This window comes from Tamandua tetradactyla, chromosome 14 (assembly GCF_023851605.1).
Source record: "Tamandua tetradactyla isolate mTamTet1 chromosome 14, mTamTet1.pri, whole genome shotgun sequence".
In the NCBI taxonomy this organism is placed as follows: Eukaryota; Metazoa; Chordata; class Mammalia; order Pilosa; family Myrmecophagidae; genus Tamandua; species Tamandua tetradactyla.
Genome location: NC_135340.1, coordinates 17,988,277 through 18,010,471, shown reverse-complemented (window position 1 = coordinate 18,010,471; position 22,195 = coordinate 17,988,277). Strand labels below are relative to the sequence as shown.

Genomic DNA, 22,195 nt, shown 5'->3' with positions numbered 1-22,195 from the left:
GTAATACAGATGGAATTCTCTTTCTTCTGTTTTATCTTACTGTATTTTTTTACACTAAGACAAAATGTACAAATTTTACCAAATCTATTTATAGTGCTAAATATGTACAAATGATGTTTATGAAATCAATATTTGCAATGGTAAAATATACCTTCTCGTTTTCAATTTTCCTTAAGAGACAACATATCAACCACTCTATACTGAAAGAGAGTTGAATGTATTTATAGTACAACCTGGCGGTGATAAGCTACATTAAAGTATACCATAAGATAAACTGTGTTCCTGATACAATGTGGCTTTTCCATAAGGTAGAAGATACAGAAGATAATGGAAGAGTTAAATCAAATAAGATTATAAACACTAACCAAGCGAGCAGAACTCCATTTCAACGCTTCACATACATTTGAATTATTTTAAGATTTATTTATCCAGTGATATCTGAGCTCCTCACCTACTATAAATTGAACACAAATACATTATTCTTCCTACCTATAACCTTATCATATTAAACTTACAAACAAATGTATATTAATGATCTTTTTTTTTTTTTTTTTACATGGGCAGGCACTGGGAATTAAACCCGGGTCTTCTGGCATGGCAGGCAAGCATTCTTGCCTGCTGAGCCACCATGGCCCGCCCAATAATGTTTTAACTAGTATTCAATTTTAGTGTTTTATGTACCTTATCTAATTTAATTGTTACATATAAAGTGAGAATGCTATAGACTGAGGCTTAAAAGGTTAAGTGATGTACCCTAGGTCTTCTAATTTAAGTCCAATGCTCTTTTCATTTAATACCTACCTAACTTACTAAATGCTTTGTATGTTTAAGTTTTTAATGAGGCTTTGTAACATGTATAAGAAAACAAATAGAAATATTAAAAATTAAAATTAAACCCAGTTTTTTGATTTGATCCTAATCTTGAGCTAATTTATCTGATTCAAACTAGATATGATCATGTTACTCTGTATCTCATAAAAGAGAAAATTGTTAGGCTGACATGAAGGCTAGAACAATATTTTTTAATCATATGAGCTATAATTTGCAGTAGTTATAACATATAGTTCTAATAGTCATCCTGAAAATGTTAATAGCTCACTTACTGACTTAAGTTATCTTTTCTTTTTGCCTGAGAATATTCACATAACACTCAGGGGTCTAAAAAACAACCCCAACAACAAAACTGCCTACTCATCAAAGAATTTATTGACTAAAATGCTTTATTTAAAAGATTAATAATATTAATGTAAAAAAGGAAAAGGAAAAGAAAATTTTCTTATTCTTACCTTTTGTCCCAGGAATTCATTCCCAATATACTAAGCAGCAATCTGCAATAATAAAATGCTGACTGAGGCTTTTGAGGTATTGGTTCATCTTGTTCCACAGCTTTCATGTTTAAGTCACTGAAGTGTTTCTCAACAAATTCTTTTTCCTCTGTATGTTGCTTAAGAATAGCGTTGATAACATCATTTTCCTGTTTTTCAGAAATGCATACAGGTTGTGGAGCGGGAATATTAAGTGAGATTCCAGTTCTCTGTAAGCATTCAGGACTAGTAACACCTAAATACTGTAGGAGCTCATCAAGAACATCTTCTTCATCTCTTATTGTATCCCAAGTTGGTACGGTTTCTCTGAATCTTTTTTTAAACTGGAGGGAAAGCTCATCTTTTACTGTTAGATCTTCTAAGCATTCATTAGCTGCAGGAGGCTCTTCTGGCTCCTCTTGGTGAGACAATGAAAATATGAAAGATGTAGGTTCTGACAAACCACTTACAGGAGGTGGTCCGTACAAGATGGCAGAGTCCCATGAATATTTTCCAGAGAGATCACGTACTATGATTCTGACATTTGAATTGGCTGAGGCAAGGCCAGCAGATAACCCTCCTCCAGGTATACTTTCTTCTGATCTGATCTGGATACAGGACACTAAGGTTGTATTGTTTAACACAAAGAACTGGATATTTGGACTCTCAAAGAGTTCAGGAGAAAGTTCAGGGCTTTCACTGTATTGATTGTCATGATTTTCACACACCTGACTTGTTAACATAGCAGGACCACCGCTCATTGGATAATGGTCCAAGTGATTTACCAAATGAGTAATAACAGTGCGGGCTGCTACAGAGATTAATCCTTGTGGCATCTGAGTTTTCACTGAAAATACAAAATATAAAAGAGTAGAATACTGTTGCTTCCAAGGAAGTCATAACAATGAAACATTAGAGAATTCAGTATTTTATCATATTGTCAAAATCACATCAAGTATTTGAGCAAATTTTAATATTTCCAATTTAGATTCTGTACCACAGGAACAGAAGAGGGACATTCTTCGATGAAGTTTTATTTTATAAGGAAGTCCTTTCTGAAACTTTTGCTTATGGATATATAATTTAAACCAAAGTTTTTAAATGTAGATTACAGCTTCAAAGAAGCATAGAAAGTATTATAAACCAATTACTTGAAATCACTAAACATAGTTTTAAAAACCAATGAAATCAATCCAACTGATAATTTCCTTATTTGTGAGTAGATTCCAGTTTAAGAGAGGCAGTTTGTAGCATACTTTAAATGTCATTTATTCTGGCTTTCACTGTCGTGGTAAAAGAGTTTCAGAGAAAAATGATTTTTCATTAAACTTTAGAAGTTGGGATCAATTTAAACAGTGAGTCAATGCATTCAGTATAAGCTAAAGAAACATTATTTTAAAGGTAAAAATATTTTATGGGCTTGCCTATATTTTATATTTTTCTAAGATATGCTTTCATATCAATGTAGTCTAGTCTGAACAGTTATTTGAATGCAAGAAACATTTTTTTCTCCCTAAAGCACATTAGAGAAAGCAAACAGATGTGTTACAAATCCATACGAGTAACTTTGTTTTTTTAATCACAGGAACCAGAAAAAGAGAAAACTCAAAGAATATAGTAACAAGAGACAAGGCAAGGTGCCTAATGTCAGTAATGGAAGGAGGAGGATCAAGGAGTGATGGGTGCAAGGGAGAAAGAGAACACAGAAAAGGGAGAAGGGATTAAGTAGAGATAGACAATGAATTGTCAAAGCCCACTTGTCAAAGATTACCAGTGTGATTTTAAGGAGAAGTCATGGAGAAGCCACTACTGGACTGAATGTGTTAGGAAATGGGGACAATATCTTAATACTTTTCATATTGGAGGTGGGAGGAGATTTGTCACTGGTAAAGAAGCACTATTCATTCATGTTACAAAAGAATGTTTAGTTTTGTGTTTGTGTGAGTGTGTGTGGTTATATAGTCTCCTTGTATATATTTTAGAAAAGAGCGATCATGTCTCTGCACTGTTCTATGATAGTCATGGAGTAGTCTTATCTGAGTATTGTTTATATTGTCTGAAAGTTAATCTGTTGGGAATACTATGTTCTAGCTGTCAAAATAAATATGGATTTGAAAGAATATAGATTTGAGAATTTCCCAATAAAAGTATTATTTATGTACAATAAATCTTCCAATTGTAAGTATGATGAATCTGGTAATTACATACAACTGTATAACCAACCACCACCATCATCAAGATATGAAAAGTTCCCTCACCAAAAAAGGATAAATTTTATTTTATGTAAATTATACCTCAATAATTTAGTATTAATACCAAAATAACATTTCCACCATTCCACCTCTGAAAAAGAACTTTTTTCTCTAGGCTTTGGTTGATTTTGAAATGTAGCTGAGAATCAAAATTTAATCTTTCATTACTAAACAAGTTTTATGTCTACATACATGTAAATATGAGTATTTCTCAGTTACTTAAAAAGTTCCTATGATATTCAGTTATTCTTTAATTATGTTTATGGCTGGTTCTGAAAATCAGCTATTCAACACTAGATAACAAAACTAAATGATTATTAATTCAATTCTACATTTTGAAGATAATAAGCAAAGTTAAAAGTTATGTATTACTGGAGGGCGGGCCGCGGTGGCTCAGCGGGCAAAGTGCTTGCCTGCCATGCCGGAGGACCTCGGTTCGATTCCCGGCCCCAGCCCATGTAAAAAACAAACAAACAAACAAAATACAATAAAACAAGAAAATGTTTAAAAGATGTTTCCCTTTCTTCCTCCCTTCCTTCCTTCCATCCTTCCTTCCTTCTCTCTGTCTTTCCTTCCCTTCCTCCCTCTCTCTTTAAAAAAAAAAAAAAAAAAGTTATGTATTACTGGAAAGTAAGAAAAAGAGGGGTGGTTTTCATCTTATGTCTGGTTTTTCTTCTCTAATTATAATTAAGAATACAATGAATATTTACATTGTAAGGGTGGTCTTACAGATAATCTAGCCAGTACTCCTTGTTTTGTACAAGAGGACAAATGGGTTTACAGAAATTAAGTAATTTACCAAGTATAAGCAATTTCACACTAAGGTTGACCTTTTTGTCTTTAGCTCCGTGCTTTTTCCCCAATACCATAACTCTAATTTCCGTATTTTTCTCTTTTGTCTTTTTCTTTTTGCAAAACACTGTGACATATGGATTCATGATTTATTTTTTTACTGTATACAGTAACTTAAAAAAACTTAGTACATATTGCTAAATAAGTAGTCAGAACCAATTGAAAAAGCTCATCTAAACAACACTTAATCATGCCTTAAATAGCAACATAAAAAATTAGGATTAAAGATATTTTTTATTTTTGACATAGAAAAAAATTTTTGTTTTTTATTCTGTTTTCCCCCTTTCCTCCTCTTGAGTGATATACTAAGCAGTGAATCTTTTTTGCAAAACATACAAGTTCCCTTTTGAAGAAAGGAAAATGTATAATTTAATATAAAGAGATCACAGAAAAGAGCAGTGTTCCTGACTTTGACTTGTTCTGTGATGATAGACAAGTCACATAAAATTTTTTAATTCCTCTTTTCTGTATGAATAATATAGATTTATTTGTAAAGGTGAATTAAAATCTCTCATATACAAGCTGGATATTACAGAAACAAAACATTCAATTTTGAGAGCATTATAAGTAACACAGGTATTTCAATTTTCTTTTCTAAACTTGCTTATTAGTAAACTGCAAGAATGAGCCAGGTCTCTCCCTAAAATATAAACCTCTAGGCTCAGATACCAGTCCATACTATACACATCTATATGTGTATATATATACACATATAGATGTATATATATGCAGTTTAAATGAGCTTCTTAGTAAATATATGCAGTTTAAATGAGTTTCTTAGTAAATATGTCATAATTACTAACTTTAGGAATACATGAAAATTAAGTTTAGATTTCAGATGTAAGTAAAAGAATTTCCTTTCAGGTGCTATGCTAAATTCAGGGTATATGTATATATAAAAAGATAAAAATCTCTCAACTTACTAATTGGGCAATTAGATATATTTGGATTTATTTCTGAACTATAAACTATATAGAACCTACATATCTCCCTTCTATTTATCTGCTTAGATATAAAGAAGACATATGAAATGCCCTAATTTAGAAATTTAAAATGAAATCCTAAAATAACCAGCCTTGTGAGAAAATGCAAAATGAAGATATCGATGCTTCTAAGGCTTTGTATAACTAGCATTCATTTAAATAAGTCTATTCAGGGTTGTCTTTTCAGATTGTCAGATTAAACAAACCCTACAGCATTTGCAGCAAACCCATAATTACAGATTATTATGGCATACAAAAGCAGTAAGACATAAAAAGCTGCTGCAATTCACTGCACTGTAATAGAACATGCTGAGGAAGTTAATTTTGGCAAATGCTTTAAATATTAGCTTTGCATAATATGTATAGGTGAAACTATAATTAAGAGAGAATGAATCCTTTGAGTCTCCTTTCACTCTGACCCTGCAAATGATGACTTTTTGCTAATAAGACTACTGCCATTTGAGAAAAAGCCAACTTCAGTACCTTGCTTATTCTTTAGTAAATTTAATAATTATAGCTACTCCTGCCAACAGTTCTGAAATCAGACTTGTTCAATCCAATACTGAGCTTATTAGGGACATTCTATGTTTAGAATTCTTCGGCCAAAAAGTACTTGAAGATGATGAAGCATGCCTTAGACAAGAGCACAATGATTAATCATTTTTGCCAAATTAAAAAAAAAAAAAACCATAGCACACAGTCACTACAGCCACAGAATCACCTGCTGCTAAGCTCACAGCTGTTCTAAAAGGTTCTGTATTTATCTGGTCCTTTGTATCTTTAAGGAAGACCAAAGGGAATAACTTGATATATTCAGGGAATAACACTACACAGAGTATCTGTTATCAATATTATACTTGTCTATTTTTCAGTCTTTTTCTTTGCTTCTTTTACAGTGACTGTTTGATATATTTACAGTAAGTTTTGCATGGAATACACTAAAACTTCCTTTTACATAAGAAAATTCTATTTATTTCACTGCTTAATACATTATACTGTCTTTAAAAACTTTATATTTAATACACTACACTGTCTTTAAAAACTATACTCTGAATTTAAGTAAAATACTATTTTACTACATCTAAATTACAAGATTGACTACATCACTGTCTGTATTATTTTGTTATTTTGTATTGCTCTGTATATCTCTATTACATGTGAGCTATAATTTAAATTTCATATTTTTATTTAACTTGTATATTTGTGTTCTAGATAAATTATTAGCAACTTGTTGTAAACCCCAAATCCTAGTCTCACACACTTTCTTGATCTCTAACTTCGCATCTTCATTTAAATTCTACCCACTATCATGGTCATATCCTAGATGTTTTAATCACCTATAACTATTTCACCTTTAAAAATTGAATTATTTCTTAAGAGCCTACTCTTTGCCTGGAATCTCTTAATCTAGTGATTTCCCAACTGTGTTTTGTAGAGCCCTTGAGTTTGGAAGAAACAGATGGGAGTGAAGTAGGTCTGACCCCCAGGCCTTCATGCTGCTGCAGGGAGGAGTTTTTCTTTAAAACATAAAACTCCTTTATTTTAGAAATAGTTTTATAAGTTGAATTTCCTCAAGAAATTTATTTGAAGAGGTTACACTGTGTAAAAAAAAGTTTTATGCTCTCAGTGGTTCCCAACCTTGGCTGCATATTATAATCTCTTGCTTTAAAAAATCCCAGACCAATATATTTCAAAATTTCTGCAGTTGGGATCAGAGTATCAGTATTCTAATATTTAGTGAAGGCTAAAAAAATCACTGTTTTAACTTCTTATTACCAACCACATCTGCTTTCTGACTCAGTGGATCATGCCATTTTTCTCCCAATTTATTAGCTATTCCCTGGCATTAGTTCAATCCTTCCCAAGGTTCCATGGCTTAACCATATACCAATATTTTCCAAACCATAGTTCTATTTCCCTTCTATTTCTGTCATACCCACCTCATATTTTAATTGACTGATGTGAACAAAACATCGTGATTTTTGTTTTCTATTAGGTCCTCTATTACTTTTGTCAATACCCTTAATGTATCTCCATCTTCCGTTTTTCCTGGTCTCAGAAGAATCCTAGCACCTGTACTTTCTAGCTTACCTCTCAGGGACTTCATTCTATTAATGATCTCCTTTCATCTACTTCCTTCTTAGCTTATAAATAAGTTAATGATCTTCAACCTTAAAAGTCCCTTAATCCTGAATTATCCTTTAGCTTACCCACTGTTTCACTGCTCTTCCTTTTTTTTTTAAAGAAGAAAAAAGCAAAAGCAGAGACAATCAATCTTCGTTAAAGAGTACTCTCCGTGGGATGGCTCTACTTCCTAACTTTTGTTTACTGCTCAACCAATAGTCATCCACATCTGCCTCTATTCCTCTGCTAAAACTAAAGCAGACATTTATCATTCCTTCTGTACTTGACTTCTCTATCATTTAACACTGTTGGCCAGCTTAAAGCTTTTTCTTCTCTTGGTTTCTAAGAAATTACTCTCCTGGTTGTATTTCTTTTCCAATTTTTCCCTCTCAGAATATGTGTGTCTTTGTATACATATACACACATACATACACATACATATATATACACACATATATACATGTATATATATGTAAACCTATATTCCTTATAAAGACATGTTAACATACAGATCTGTATACACAAATAATTGCTAACCATATATCTTTATATTAATATCCAATAGACACCTCAAGCTGAACCATTTCCAACAATGCCATGCTAACTTTCCCTCCCAAACCCATAGTTTTTCTTATATTCTTATTCTTATTTGAGGAAAATCTAACCAACCCCCAAGCCAGAATCTAAACAGTCAGAAAACTACTCTAAATTCCTTCTTTTCCATTACTCATTACAAAAGCCTTTTGGACTTAATATCTTCAGTATTTCCAAACTCCTATTATCTCTCCATTCCTACTTTTTTTTTTTCTTTTTCTTTTTTTGCATGGGTAGGCACCAGGAATTGAACCTTGGTCTCTGGAATGGCAGGCAAGAACTTTGTCTCCATTCCTATTACCATTCTTTTTTTTTTTTTGCATGAGCACGCACCGGGAAGCGAACCCGGGTCTCTGGCATGGCAGGCGAGAACTCTGACACTGACCCACCATGGCCCCTTATAACCATTCTTAGTAACTAAAAAAAATTTAGTTTAAGCCTTCATCAATTCTTTTTTTTGCCATGGGAGGCTCCAGGAATTGAATCCGGGTTTCCGGCATGGCAGTGGAGAATTCTGCCACTGAGCCACCCAGTTTTTTTTTGACCTACTTTAATTGCCTAAATAATTGGCTCTCTGCTCCTGGGGTAACATCCCTCAAATCAGTTGAATACATCAGGGATTGCCAAACATTTTCTGTAAAGGGTCAGATGGTAAGTATTTTCAGTTTTGTGAGTCCTACGACCTCTGTTATAATACTCAATACTGCCTTTACAGTGCAAACATAGTCACAATGATACAGAATTGAAATGGCATGGATGTGTCCCAATAAAGCTTTATTTATAAATAAAATTTCTGACTATTGTAAAATTACTATTGCCAAAGTCCTTTTAATATTAGTTTTATTATTAATTCCCCTCCTTAAAATCCTTCAATAATTTTGGGGTTCTTCTGGGCTAGCCTTATCTTGAACATACTTCTACTTTTTTCTAGTCATATCATCAAGTTATTTGTTTAACTCTCTCTCATCACGTAGTGAATTCTCTGAATTGATTAAAAAAACGCTATTGAGTTTCTTATGTACCAAGAACTGTGCAAATGGCTTTATATATGTTATCTTATTTAGTACTTAAACAACCTTTGGAGAGAAGTAGTATTATTATTCCATTTTACAAATAAAGAAACAGACACAGTCACTCAGCTATTAAGAGCCCCAGTGCAAAAATGCCACGTGTGTTTGACTGCAAAGCTTAATCTCCTATTGAACTATATAAATCTTAGCATGCGTAAAATAAAACATGAAAGAAAACTGATAAAAGTAACTTACAAGTATACAAAGTCATCATATATAATATTGTTTTATCTTAAATTATTTCCTAAACTAAAAGTCAATTTGTACTATACTGTACAAGTATACCTACCTATACAGTATACCTGGTTAGGTAAACAACTAGAAAGTAAAACATAGTCCCCGTCTCCATTATTTCCATTTGTGGCCTCAAATCATATCTTGAGAGAAGCACTAACTTTGCCCTGAAGAGAATTCATTTTACCTTCTGTTACTGGCTGGAGTTTGGACGATCGCTCTGAATCAGGAGAGTGTAGAGGTTCAGGCTCTTTCAGACTTTCCAAGTGCATATAAGGATCATAATCTACAGATGCTAAATCAGAGAGACTTATTGGAAAATACTTTGGATTGCTAAAGCACTGAGCTCCATAAATACACCCATGTAAAACCTGAAAATACAGGGGATGAAAAAAAAAGTTTTCCTTTTAAATAAAAATCAATAAATACAAATCAAAAGAGGAAAAAACAAGCCATTCTATAACACAAGGGCTTGGTGAAATTTCAAATAATTTTAATACTTAGCTCTTCAATCAAGATAAAACTTATCACCCCTTAAAAAGAAGGAGTAAAATTTAAATAATGATTCTCATATTCAACAAAGACCTGCCTCCTCTCCAAATTTTGCAATGAAACACCAGTATCTTCTAGAAATTACTTTAAATTACTCTTAAGTACTGTGACAAATCAATATCCTAGAAAATATACAGCCCTAAAATAATGAAAATGTAATATTAAGAAATGCAAGGTTTTTTTTAAAAAGCAGGGAAGTTTACCTTATAAATGCAATTGAGGACAGATTTTTCTGTTTTATCATTTTCTGCTCCTGTAGTATGAATTTGTTGGAAGAGTGTCTGTAAAGGCAAGGCCATAATCCAGTCCAAAAGGCACAGAAGTAAGGATACCACCAACTATAATAATAAAAAAGAAGTTCATTATAATTTATTTAATTATAAACACATAAATAAGAATTTCTTAGTACTTAACTGTACCTCTTTTGTGCTCCCAAAATTCATCTCAGGAACCATCAACTTTAAGTTCCACCATTAATATTTATCTAGATCTAACTGATTTTAAGATGTTGCAAATGAACATTACAGTGCGCTCGCGATTATATTTCAGGGTAAGTACAATGAAACCATAAGTACAATAAAAACGAAAGTAAAAAATTATTATAAAAATAAACACTCAATAAAACAATAACCAATATCAATTAAGTACTTATTTATCAGCAAAGATATGGGACACAAATGAAAGGTTTTGGTTCATATGTATTATAATCACTTCCACTTTCCTTTTCTAATTTAATAACACCTCACCGAAAGACTCCCTTAATACTTTCTGAAAATGTTACTCATCTTACTATATGAGTCTTTCCACTGAATACTTGTAAACTAATAAATGTCATAAGAAGAATGTTCTTATCTAAAACAGAGTCAAATAGCAATATCTACGTGGTCCATTTCACTGGATAAAGAATCACAATTAGTGTCATGAAAGTAGCATTCAGGTAGCAAAAAGATCTACTGATCTTTAGAATTAAAAGCCTAACTCTCCAACTCAAGCAGAAATTCTGGTCTAAATCTCCAAAGAGATCCTCCAAGAAAACCAATAAAAGAACAATAAGAACCAATAAAACTATACAAAACCCATATTTGAGCATAACCAGAAGATAGAGCATATCCAGAGTTTAAATTACTGTAAGTAGAAAAATATACACCAAAACCCAGCAAACTTTTCCCCATTCTCCCACCTCAAGCTTTTCTGAAGAGTCCATTCTAAGGGTAAAAATACTTAAACTGACACTGGAAAATGTAGGAGGGAGGGAGAAGTAACCAAATAACTTTGAAATACACTATTTGAATATATACTCTCTTGTTAAAGAAAGAACTCTACTGTATATAGAGGCATAGTTAATGCCAAAACTGCTTTTCACCTTGAAATGCAGAAAGAAGTAAATTATGTGGATAAATGTGGATAATGGGAGCTAGGTTTCTCATTGTTGGAGCAGGAAATTACAAATACGAAATTATAAATATGGAAAGGAAAGACTGAATTCTGTGATACTGGATTGGAATTGGAGGCATCAGGGTGATTTCAAATTTTTTAACACATATAGATAACCAGATACAAAATTATATGTATATTTACATATTTGTATCTAGAAAAAATATATACACACAAATGTGTGTATATTATATTTTATATATTTCCTAGATTTATCTGCTGAGAGAACCTAAAAGAAATGACACCCCAACAGCAATGTGCACCCCTTGCTCCCACATCCTGATTTCTAAACACCAATTTCCATTCAATGGAATCAGGGTTCTTTGGGGAAATGGCGATTTCCACAGCTGGAACAAAAAAAAGTACAAGATGTGTCTGGAAAATCTTGTAGGAACAGAAATTAAGAACATGCCCAAAGAATAATATGGATGTGTTAAAAGGACAAAAAAGCCACTTTGAAGGGGCACTCCCGGGCTAAATTTGGGACAATTTGAGCATTAAAAACTAACTAAACTAAATAAAGATAGTAAAAAATGTAAGGATTACAACGCATGGAATAAAGTGAGAATATGAGCCCATGTTGCTATGCATGAATGAATAAACAAATAAATAGTTGAAGAGGGAAGTTCAGAAAGCTCCACAGTAAAAAGATAATGAATGTAGAAGTATGATAGAATTAGAAAACCACCATTTTTGGCATCTATCATAATAATAAATTATTTAGGTAAGAGTCATCAATGGTTAGCCAAAACCAGTTAAAGTTAGGGAGTCACAGGCTAATTACATAGTTTTAAGGTAACTTCCCACAAAATACTTAGTAATTAGAAAAGGCAAAATAATAGCTTTACAGCTGAGCAAACCTGACAGAAACCACAATAATCAAGTGATTAAAGTTGGTAGCTGTGTGCTTCCTAATATGATATACTAAGAGGCACACAAAATCTTATGAGGTAGTCCTGTCAAAAGTCCATAACTTAAATCAAATAAGGATTAAATATGAAATAAAACTAAATTGAAGAACATTTTATACAATAATGAGTGTACTCTTTAAAAATGTCAAGGTTAAAAAGGAATAAGATTTAGGAATTGTTCAAATAAAGAGACATGATGACTAAATCCAACATATACTTTGGGATTTTATTTTGCTATAGAGGATATTACTGAGACATTATTGGTCAAATCTGAGTAAGGGTATAGATTAGATAACAGTAATATCAATATGTAAGAGAATTCCTTGACACCACGAAAAACACAATAAAGTGGTTAGCGGTATACGTGTCTCTCCCACCTATGTGTACATATAGTGCATATATTTATCTATATAGATAGAAATATAGATATACACATGTTCTAGTTTGCTAGCTGCCAAATGCAACACACCAGAGACGGATTGGCTTTTAATAAAAGGGGATTTTTAACATCTATCTTTAACATCGATCTTAAAGATCGAGATGGTATAATCTAGGAATGCCTAGAGTATATAACAATAGTGAAATGTACAATGTACAAACTTTAAAAATGTTTTTGCATGAGGAAGAACAAAGGAATGTCATTATTGCAGGGTGCTGAAAACAGATGGTAATTAATATTTTAAAATGTCACCTTATGTGTGAGACTAAAGCAAAAATGTTTATTTGTTACAAAATTTATATTCTGACTAGAGCATTTCCTAATACAACTTATGTAGATAGTTTGATTGAATGTAATAAGTACTTGGAATCTCAGGTAGGACATGAGATTTTGTTGGTTTGTCCAGAGTGATGCCCCGATGAATCCCAGAGTGATTTGATCAGTGAGTGGAAAAGTATTTGCAAGCCCCCTTCGGGGAATGGTGAGAGCGGGGAGAAATTCAACTTCCCCAAGTTGAATTCTTGATATTCTCACAAGCAGTGTGGACAACCAAAGCTATAGGCTGAGCCCCCAGTCTTGGGGTTTGTTCATATGAAACTTAACCCCACAAAGGATAGGTCAAGTCTACTTAAAATTTAGGCCTAAGAGTCACCCCCAAGAGAGCCTCTTTTGTTGCTCAGATGTGGCCTCTCTCTCCAGCCAACATGATGAGCAGTCTCACCACCCTTTCTCTCTCTGCGTGGGACATGACTCCCAGGGGTGTGGACCTTCCTGGCAACATGGGACAGAGATCCTGGAATGAGCTGAGACTCAGCATCAAGGGACTGAGAAAAACCCTAGAATAAGCTGAGAATTAACATCAAGGGATTGAGAGAAACTTCTCGACCAAAGAGGGAAGAGTGAAATGAGACTAAGTGTCAATGGCTGAGAGATTCCAAACAGAGTAGAGAGGTTATCCTGGAGGTTATTCTTACGCATTAAGTAGATATCACCTTGTTGTTGAAGATGTAGTGGAGAGGCTGGAGGGAACTGCCTGAAAATGTAGAGCTGTGTTCCAGTAGCCATGTTTCTTGATGATGATTGAACAATGATATAGCTTTCACAATGAGACTCTGTGAATGTGAAAACCTTGTGTCTGATGCTCCTTTTATCTACTTTATCAACAGAAGAGTAGAACATATGGAATAAAAATAAATAATGGGGGAACAAATGTTAAAATAAATTTAGTTTGAAATGCTAGTGGTAAATGAAAGTGAGAGGTAAGGGGTATGGTATGTATAGTCTTTTTTTTCTCTGTTATCATTTTATTTCTTTTTCTGTTGTCTTTTTATTTCTTTTTCTAAATCGATGCAGATGTTCTAAGAAATGATGAATATGCAACTGTGTGATGATATTAAGAATTACTGATTGTATATGTAGAATGGAATGATATCTTACCGTTTTGTTTGTTGTTAATTTTTTAAATTAATAAATAAAAAAAATAAAAGGGGATTTATTTTGTTAGAGGAAATAACAGAGGAAAGGCAGCTAACTTTCAACTGAGGTTCTTGCTTACGTGGGAAAGCACAAGGAGATCTCTGCTGGCCTTCTCTCCAGGCCTCTGGGTTCCAACAACATTCCCTGAGGTGATTTTTTTCTGCATCTCCAAAGGCCTGGGCTGAGCTGTGAGTGCCAAGATGAGGTATGCTGAGCGGGCTGTGCTATGTTGAGCTCTCTCATTTAAGCACCAGCCAATTAAATCAAACATCAGTCATTACAGCAGGAATGCCTCTTAGCCAACTGCAGATGTAATGAGCAACAGATGAGGTTGGCTCATGTCCACAGCAACAGAACTAGGTACCTTTACCTGGCCAAGTTGACAACTGAATCTTAACTACCACAACACACATATATGTAACACACATATATACACACTCAGAGAGACAGATAAAGCAAATGTGGAAAAACGTGGTAAATAGTATAAAGAATTCTTTGTACTATTCTTGTAAGTTTTCTGTAAATCTGAAGTTATGTTAAATGAAAAAATGCAACATAAAACTCAAAAGTTCTGAGCTGATGTTTCTAAATCAAAAAAGAGCATGGAGTTTAATGTCAGCTAGTCACAGGTCCCAGTCTTTACACGCTACTTTCTAACAATCGTGGAAACTGAGGCAAGTTAACCCCTCTGAGCCTCAATTATCTCTGTGAAATGGGGTTAAAAATCAAATCTATCAAAATTCTAAGGTTGTTTTGAAGGTGGAATAATGCATGTTAAGTACACATTGCCTGATATGTGACTTTTTAAAAAAAAATCACTGTATAAATATTCTTTAGACTTTATTCTTATTGTATTTATCTTTTAAAAATGGTAAGGTTACCCTATAGAGCAGCTATTAAAAAAATTGAAAAAGTGATCAGACTTCAACTAGAGATATGAATGAAGGGACTAAGGTAAATCAGAATATAGGATTAAGGATGATATGTTCCATATTTTAAAACTTCAACTTCTGTGTGAGATCAAAGGAAGGGATGTTTATTTGGTACAAAATTTATATTTTGGGTAGCACATTCTCTAATTTAACCTGTACGATCAGTTTATTTGAAAACCATAACTATATGGGATCTTGAATAGGGTATGAGATCCTGTTGGTATATACAAGTTAGTGTGATGTCATGATGTATCTCAGAATAATTCGGGCAGAGAATAGAAAAGTATTTGCAAAGTCCCCTTGGGGGACCGGGGAGAAAGGAGGAAATATTCAACTTCCCCATCTGGGAAATTCCTGCTATTCTCACAAGCCGTGGGGACAACCAATTCAATAGGCTGAGCCCTCAAACGTGGGGTTTGCTCCTATGAATCTCATTCCTGAAAAGGATAGGCTAAGCCTACTTAAAATTAGGCCTAAGAATCACCCCCAGAGACTTTTGTTGCTTTTGTTGCTCAGATGTGACCTCTTTCTCCAAGCCAACTCAGCAGTGAACTCATTGCCCTCCCTCCTACATGGAATATGATTCCCAGGGGTGTATTGTGGTACCAAAACCCAGGATAAGCCAGGACCAGCATCATGAGACTGAAAAAGCCCCCTTGACCAAAAGGGGGCGGAGAGAAACGAGACTAAATAAAGTTTCAGTGGCTGAGAGATTCCAAACAGAGTTGAGAGGTTATCCTGGAGGTTATGCATTATATAGATATCCCTTTTTAATTTATGGTGTATTGGAGTGGCTGGGGTACTTGAAATTGTTGAGCTGTGTTTGAGTAGTCTTGATTTTTGAAGAAGACTGTATAACTATATGGCTTTTACAATGTGACCATGTGATTGTGAAAACCTTGTGTCTGATGCTCCATTTATTTAGAGTATGGGAAGATGGGTAAAAAAATAAGGATGAAAATATAAATAAGTAATAGGGGAAGGATAAAGGGTAGAAAGTTGGGTAGATTGAAATAGTAGTGGCCAATGAAAGGCCAAGTATGGGATGTATGAGTTTCTTCTTTTTCTTTTTATTTCTTTTTCTGGAGTGATGTACAAGTTCTAAAAATGATCATGGGGATGAATACACAGCTATATGATAATACTGTGAGCCACTGATTGCATACCATGTATGGACTATATGTGTATGAAGATTTCTCAATAAAAATATATTTTTAAAAATTGCAAGACCACATACACCAACTATGATAAACCATTTTAGAAATCTAAAAACTTCTGACCCATGTAGCTTATTTATATTCTAAAAAATCTGAGGGAAAGAAAAGATGTAAGCACCAGACAAATCTGTACTACAAACATCCTGATTACCATCCATGAGAAATATTTACTTATATTTTGGCTTACCAGAATATTGAATTCCTACAGAGAGAATAAATTAATAATTAAAATATATCAATATATCTGTTTATACATAACATACAAGCTTCTAATGAGGCAGAAGATAATCAAAACCTAAGAGAATAAAGGCTTTGGAATGTAACACAGTAGAGAAGGCCAGTGGATTTAAGTAATATTCTGAAGTTCATCCCACCATAAGGAGTGTCAGGCATTCTGAAGATGCCTAGCATAACAAAGCATATTTGAAGAATTTGAGGAAATCTGTTAATTGGCTCAAGGAAAAAGGGCAAATCATATCGAATGGCGATTATCTGTTGAGAGGTATAGATATGGCTCATATATATATATATATGTTTAAAATGGAAATATAATAGTGAGCTATTTTTCTCAGGCAAGCATCTGGGAAATAACTGATTACCTGCATTAATTAGTTTCTACTGATTTGTATGATGGTGAATGATAAAATTAGAGATCAGAAAAGCATTTTGGGGACTATTTAAATTTGCCTTCTGTGTCATTACTCTCTTCTGGAACTGAGCATCGTCTTACCTCTCCAACTAGTCCTTTTCTATCAATTTTATTGAATCTTTCCCTTCTGCTAGCTTGAAAGGATTATGTACTCTAGAAAAGCCATGTTTTAATTCTGATCCAATCTTGTGGGAGCAACTGTTTTTTTTTTTTTTTTAATGCCTATTCAAAAACGTAGGTTGGGATCTTTTGATTAGATTATCCCCATGGAGATGTGACATGCCCAACTGTGGGTATTAACTTTTTGATTAGATAGCGATGTGACTCCACCCATTACAGGTAGGTATTGATTAGTTTACTGGAATCTCTTAAAAGAGGAAGCATTTTGGAGAGAGAGCACAGATCCATGAGAGGAGAGAGCCATGAGAACCAGAGTCAGCACAGCTAGAGATCTTTGGAGATGAAGAAGGAATATGCCTCTAGGAAAGCTTAATGAAAGAAGAAGCCTGGAGAGAAAGCTAGCAGATGTTGCCATGTTCACCACGTGCCTTTCCAGTTGAGAGAAAAACCCTGAATTTCATAGGCCTTTCTTGAGTGAAGGTAACCTCTTGTTGCCTTAATTTGGACATTTTTATAGACTTGCATTAATTAGGACATTTTTGTGGCCACAGAACTATAAACCTGCAACTTAATAAATCCCCCCCTTTTAAAAGCCATTCCAAGAAAAAAGCTGTTCCATTTCTGGTATATTGCATTCTGGGAGCTAGCAAACTAGAACATGTGGCTTTTTAACTGGTATATTACTACTCAATTGTTGACAATGCCAATCACTTTATCCAGCCCCAAACTTTCTAATTTAAGGTATATAATTGCTTTACTGGTGGTTTTCACCTTGATATTACTACTTACATGCATGCAACATACTGAAAATCAAAATGGCTATTTTTCTAGTATTCCTTATTTTGGTTGTGGATTCTAGTTTGGGAGTATCTACTCTCAGAATATCAAGTCTTGTAGAGATGGCTGTAATAACTACAGTACTATTCCTTTTAAGTTAACTTTCACACTTAAGTGATCTTTCACAAATCTGATCATATTTCATTATACATTAATATCCTTCAAAAGAACTCTTACACAAGTCCAAGGTTCTTGGTCCAAGGTCATTTCATAACCTTATCCCTTCCTATTTCTGAAATCTCACTTTCCCCTACTCACAACTTTGTACTTTATATATCCTAAAATACGGAACTGCTTATTGCTGTTCCAAAAGATATGCTATTGTACATCCCCATGATTTTACACATGCTATTCCCTCCAACTGGAATAATTCTCAGCCTCTATCCCTTGTCTCCATATATGGAGAAAAAACATTACTCATTTTTAAGGGAAGTTTTCTCTTCGTAAGTCTTTCCTTCCCCTGATAGTTAATTACTTCCTCCTCTAGCCTGTCGTCTCATATATTTTTCCACTTTTTATAGTAAGTACTGATTATATACTATATTGTCTATTAGATATTGTCTATCTAATTTTTAAATTCAGGAGATCAGGAGTTATCTTATTTATCTCTATTTCACTAGTATACAGAAGAATACCACATATATATTTGCTGTTCAATAAATGTTTACTGAATTAAGAAAGCAGGGAACAAACTTGGTAGTAAATTTCATATTCACTCTAAGCCTTCAGAAGACAAAAGATGATCGAGGAGGAAGATGGCTAATTATGCAGATATTGTTCACAAACAGGATTTGGAATTCTAGACCACAAAATACCACAATGAGGGACTCTTGGCAGCACATGCGTATTTAAAAGATGAGGAAGAATGTATTTATTAAGCGCTAGATGTTATGATCAACTAGGTTTTAAAATGAAAATGGAGAAAAAATAAAAAATTCTGATGTAAACTCATAAAATCAGTGATATGGAAGATAGCAAGAATAACAGTGCGAATGGTGTGTAAGTTACACAGAAAATAATTGGGAGTAGGTCCAGAAACATCATTTGAGCTCCACAGTTCTGTACCCTATTGGGCAGAGCATAAGTAATACATAAAGCATAGTTGAAGTTTTAAAACAATATGATTAAAAGGTAGTGGAACTGAGATTTAGAGAGCAGAACTCAAGACTGAGTAGCCACTGATCACTGTGGCAATTTACCGCTTGAAAGTGGCTACTATGAATGAGGAATTAATTAATGAGGATAAATGCTATTTATATTTTATTTAAATTTAAATGTGGCTAGTATCTAATGGGAAGTACACATCTAGAGCCTCTACAATATTTTATCTACAATATCTGGTATATAATTAAAAATTAACAGACATGAAGAAATAGAAAATGGAACCCCAAGTCAAGATGGAACAAAATCAACAGAAACAGACTAAGAAATGATCCAGAAACAGGATTTACAGATAAAGACTTTAAAGTAAATACAATAAATGTTTTAAAAAAACTATGAGAAGATGAATATAATGGATGAAGAGATGCAAAATAGGAGATATGTAAAAACTGTTAAAAGGAGCCCATATAGACACCCTAGAACTGAAAAAGACAGTATCTGAAATATTTAAAGGACTCCCATAATGAATTTGAGGTAAATGCCATTTCAGATCTTTCAGCCAGCCAGAGGAAATGGCTTCAAAGTGAAACATCCCTATGCATTTTATTCAGTTTCTTTACTGGAAATGTCTATGCTTTCTACCAATAACAGCTGTACCAAAAACGAGTGACTGCCAACAAAGATGATTAATTGCTCAGAATCAATAATCTTCAGGTGCAAACAAAACATAATTTGGAAGAATACAGTGAAATGATTACAAAAGAACAGGTGACCTCCAAAGTTTCTTACAACCTTCAGAATCTAAGACTTTATCAAATGCCCATGATTCACTTGAAATTTGAACTAAAACAGAATTTAGTGGTGTTTAGTAAACTATGGAAATATACACTATCAACCAACCTTGATTTTAAAAACAAGATAAATTACTGTTTAGCATGTAAACACATACAACTTTGAATTCTGCAATATAACTATGGATTTTATTAGTTAATCACATATTTTATATCAAACAAAATTTACATTACCCTCTTGTCCATTTCATAGGATGAAGCTTCTATACTTGGCAAAAGATGAGTGATAGTGGCTATTAGGATCTGTAGGCCAGAAAAAAAAATTGCTGAAAATATATAAAATTAAGCATGCATCAAAAAAAATTTGTTAAATGCTAAACTGATAAAAAAATCTATTGCAGCAAATTTATTCTAATTTCATTAACATTATCATTTCTTTTAGTTAACTTCATTTCATTACCAATTTAAAAATTTTTTACGTATTTTTTAACTCTTTTATTAGAGAAGTTTTAGGTTTACAGAAAAATCATGATGAAAATACAGAGTTCATATATAACCCACTTCCCCCAATATTCCCTATTATTAATACTTTGCATTAGGATGGTACCTTTGTTACAATTAATAAAATAATATTATTACAATTATCCTATGAATTTTAGCCAACTTAACACAGGCAACACTGTTTCAAAGTTCTAAGGTTTTTTTTTTAAAAAGATGCTTATTCTGGTAACGTGTATATAAATATACAAGTGAAATTTTCCCCCATTTAACCAGATTGAAATATATAATTCATTGATATTATAACTACATTGGCATTATTTGCCTCCATCACCCCCATCTATTATGAAAGTTTTTCTATCATCCCAAATAGAAACTCCGCCATACTTACGTAATAACTCCCCATTTCCTACCCCTACCTTGATCTCTGGTAGCCTATATCCTAATTTCTGACTCTACGAATTTCCTTATTATAATTATTTCATATCACTGGGAGCATACAATATTTGTACTTTTGTGTCTGCTTTACTTCAATCATCATGATGTCTTCAAAATTTACCTTCGTTGTTGCATGGATCAGAACTTCATTCCTTTTCATGACTGAATAATACTGCATTATACGTATATACCACAATTTGCTTATCCATTCACATGCTGACAGACACTTGAATTGCTTTCATCTTTTGCCAACTGTGAACAATGGCACTATGAATATCAGTGTACAAATATCTATTCAAGTCCTTCCTTTCAACTCTTTTGGGCATAGAACTTGAGCAGGAATGCCAGGTCATATGGTAATTCTATACTTAACTTTCTGAGGAATTGCTGAATTGCTTCCACAGCAGCTACACCATTTCACAACCCCACCAACAATGAACGACTGTTCTTATTTCTCCACATCCTCTACAACACTTATTTTCCATTTTTAAAATAGGAATAATTCTAGTGGATGTGAAATGGTAACTCATTGTGGTTTTGATTTGCACTTCCCTAATGACTAATGATGTTGAGCATCTTTTCATGTACTTTTTTGCCATTTGTATAACTTTTTGAAGAAATATTGATTAAGGTCTTTTGTCTATTTTTTAATGTGTTACCTGTCTTTTCATTGTTCAGTAACAGAATTTCTTTGCATATTCTGGATATACTACCCTTATCAGATATGTGGTTTCCAAATATTTTTTTCCATTGAATAGGCTGTCTTTTTCCTTTCATGATAAAGTTCTTTGACACACAAAATTTTTTTATTTCAGTGAGGTTCCATTTATCTATTTTTTTCTTTTGTTGGTCATGCTTTGGGTATAAAGTCTAAGAAACCATTCCATAATGTAAGGTCCTAAAGATTCTTCCCTATGTTTTATTCTAGGAGCTTTATAGTCCTGTTGCTTCTATTTATGTCTTTGACCCATTTTGAGTTAATTTTTGTATATGACATGATGTAGAGGTCCACCTGTATTCTTTTACACATGGATATCCAGTTGTCCCAGTATCATTTGTCCTACGACTATTCTTTTCCCATTGAGTGAACTTGGTACCAACATTAAAAATCAAGTGGCCATATATATGTGAGGGTATATTTCCAAATTCTCAATTTAATTCCATTGGTCTATAATATCTGTCCTTGTGCCAGGATCATGCTGTTCTGTTTAACATGGTTTTATAATGTTTCTTTTTTTTTTTTTTTAGTTTAAAGGCTAAATTAATGGTGACAAACTCCCTCAGTTTTAATTATCTTTTCCTCATTTTTGAAAGAGTCTTGCTGGATAGAAATTTCTTGGTTTGCAATTGTTTTTTTCAGCACTTTAAATATTCTATCCCATGGCCT

At 33.3% G+C, this 22,195-nt stretch overlaps 1 protein-coding gene across 8 annotated transcripts in view; it reads right to left on the bottom strand.

Moving 5' to 3' along the window:
- RALGAPA1 (Ral GTPase activating protein catalytic subunit alpha 1) overlaps nucleotides 1-22,195 on the bottom strand; it is a 311,810-nt gene that overhangs the window by 107,172 nt on the left and 182,443 nt on the right. For all 8 annotated transcript variants that reach the window (XM_077126931.1, XM_077126935.1, XM_077126932.1 and 5 more), the window contains 4 exons: nucleotides 20,107-20,175; nucleotides 10,169-10,303; nucleotides 9,601-9,784; nucleotides 1,287-2,151 (listed from right to left, as the gene is read on the bottom strand). In XM_077126931.1, coding sequence (XP_076983046.1) covers nucleotides 1,287-2,151; nucleotides 9,601-9,784; nucleotides 10,169-10,303; nucleotides 20,107-20,175 — 1,253 coding nt within the window. The remainder of the gene's footprint in view (nucleotides 1-1,286; nucleotides 2,152-9,600; nucleotides 9,785-10,168; nucleotides 10,304-20,106; nucleotides 20,176-22,195) is intronic.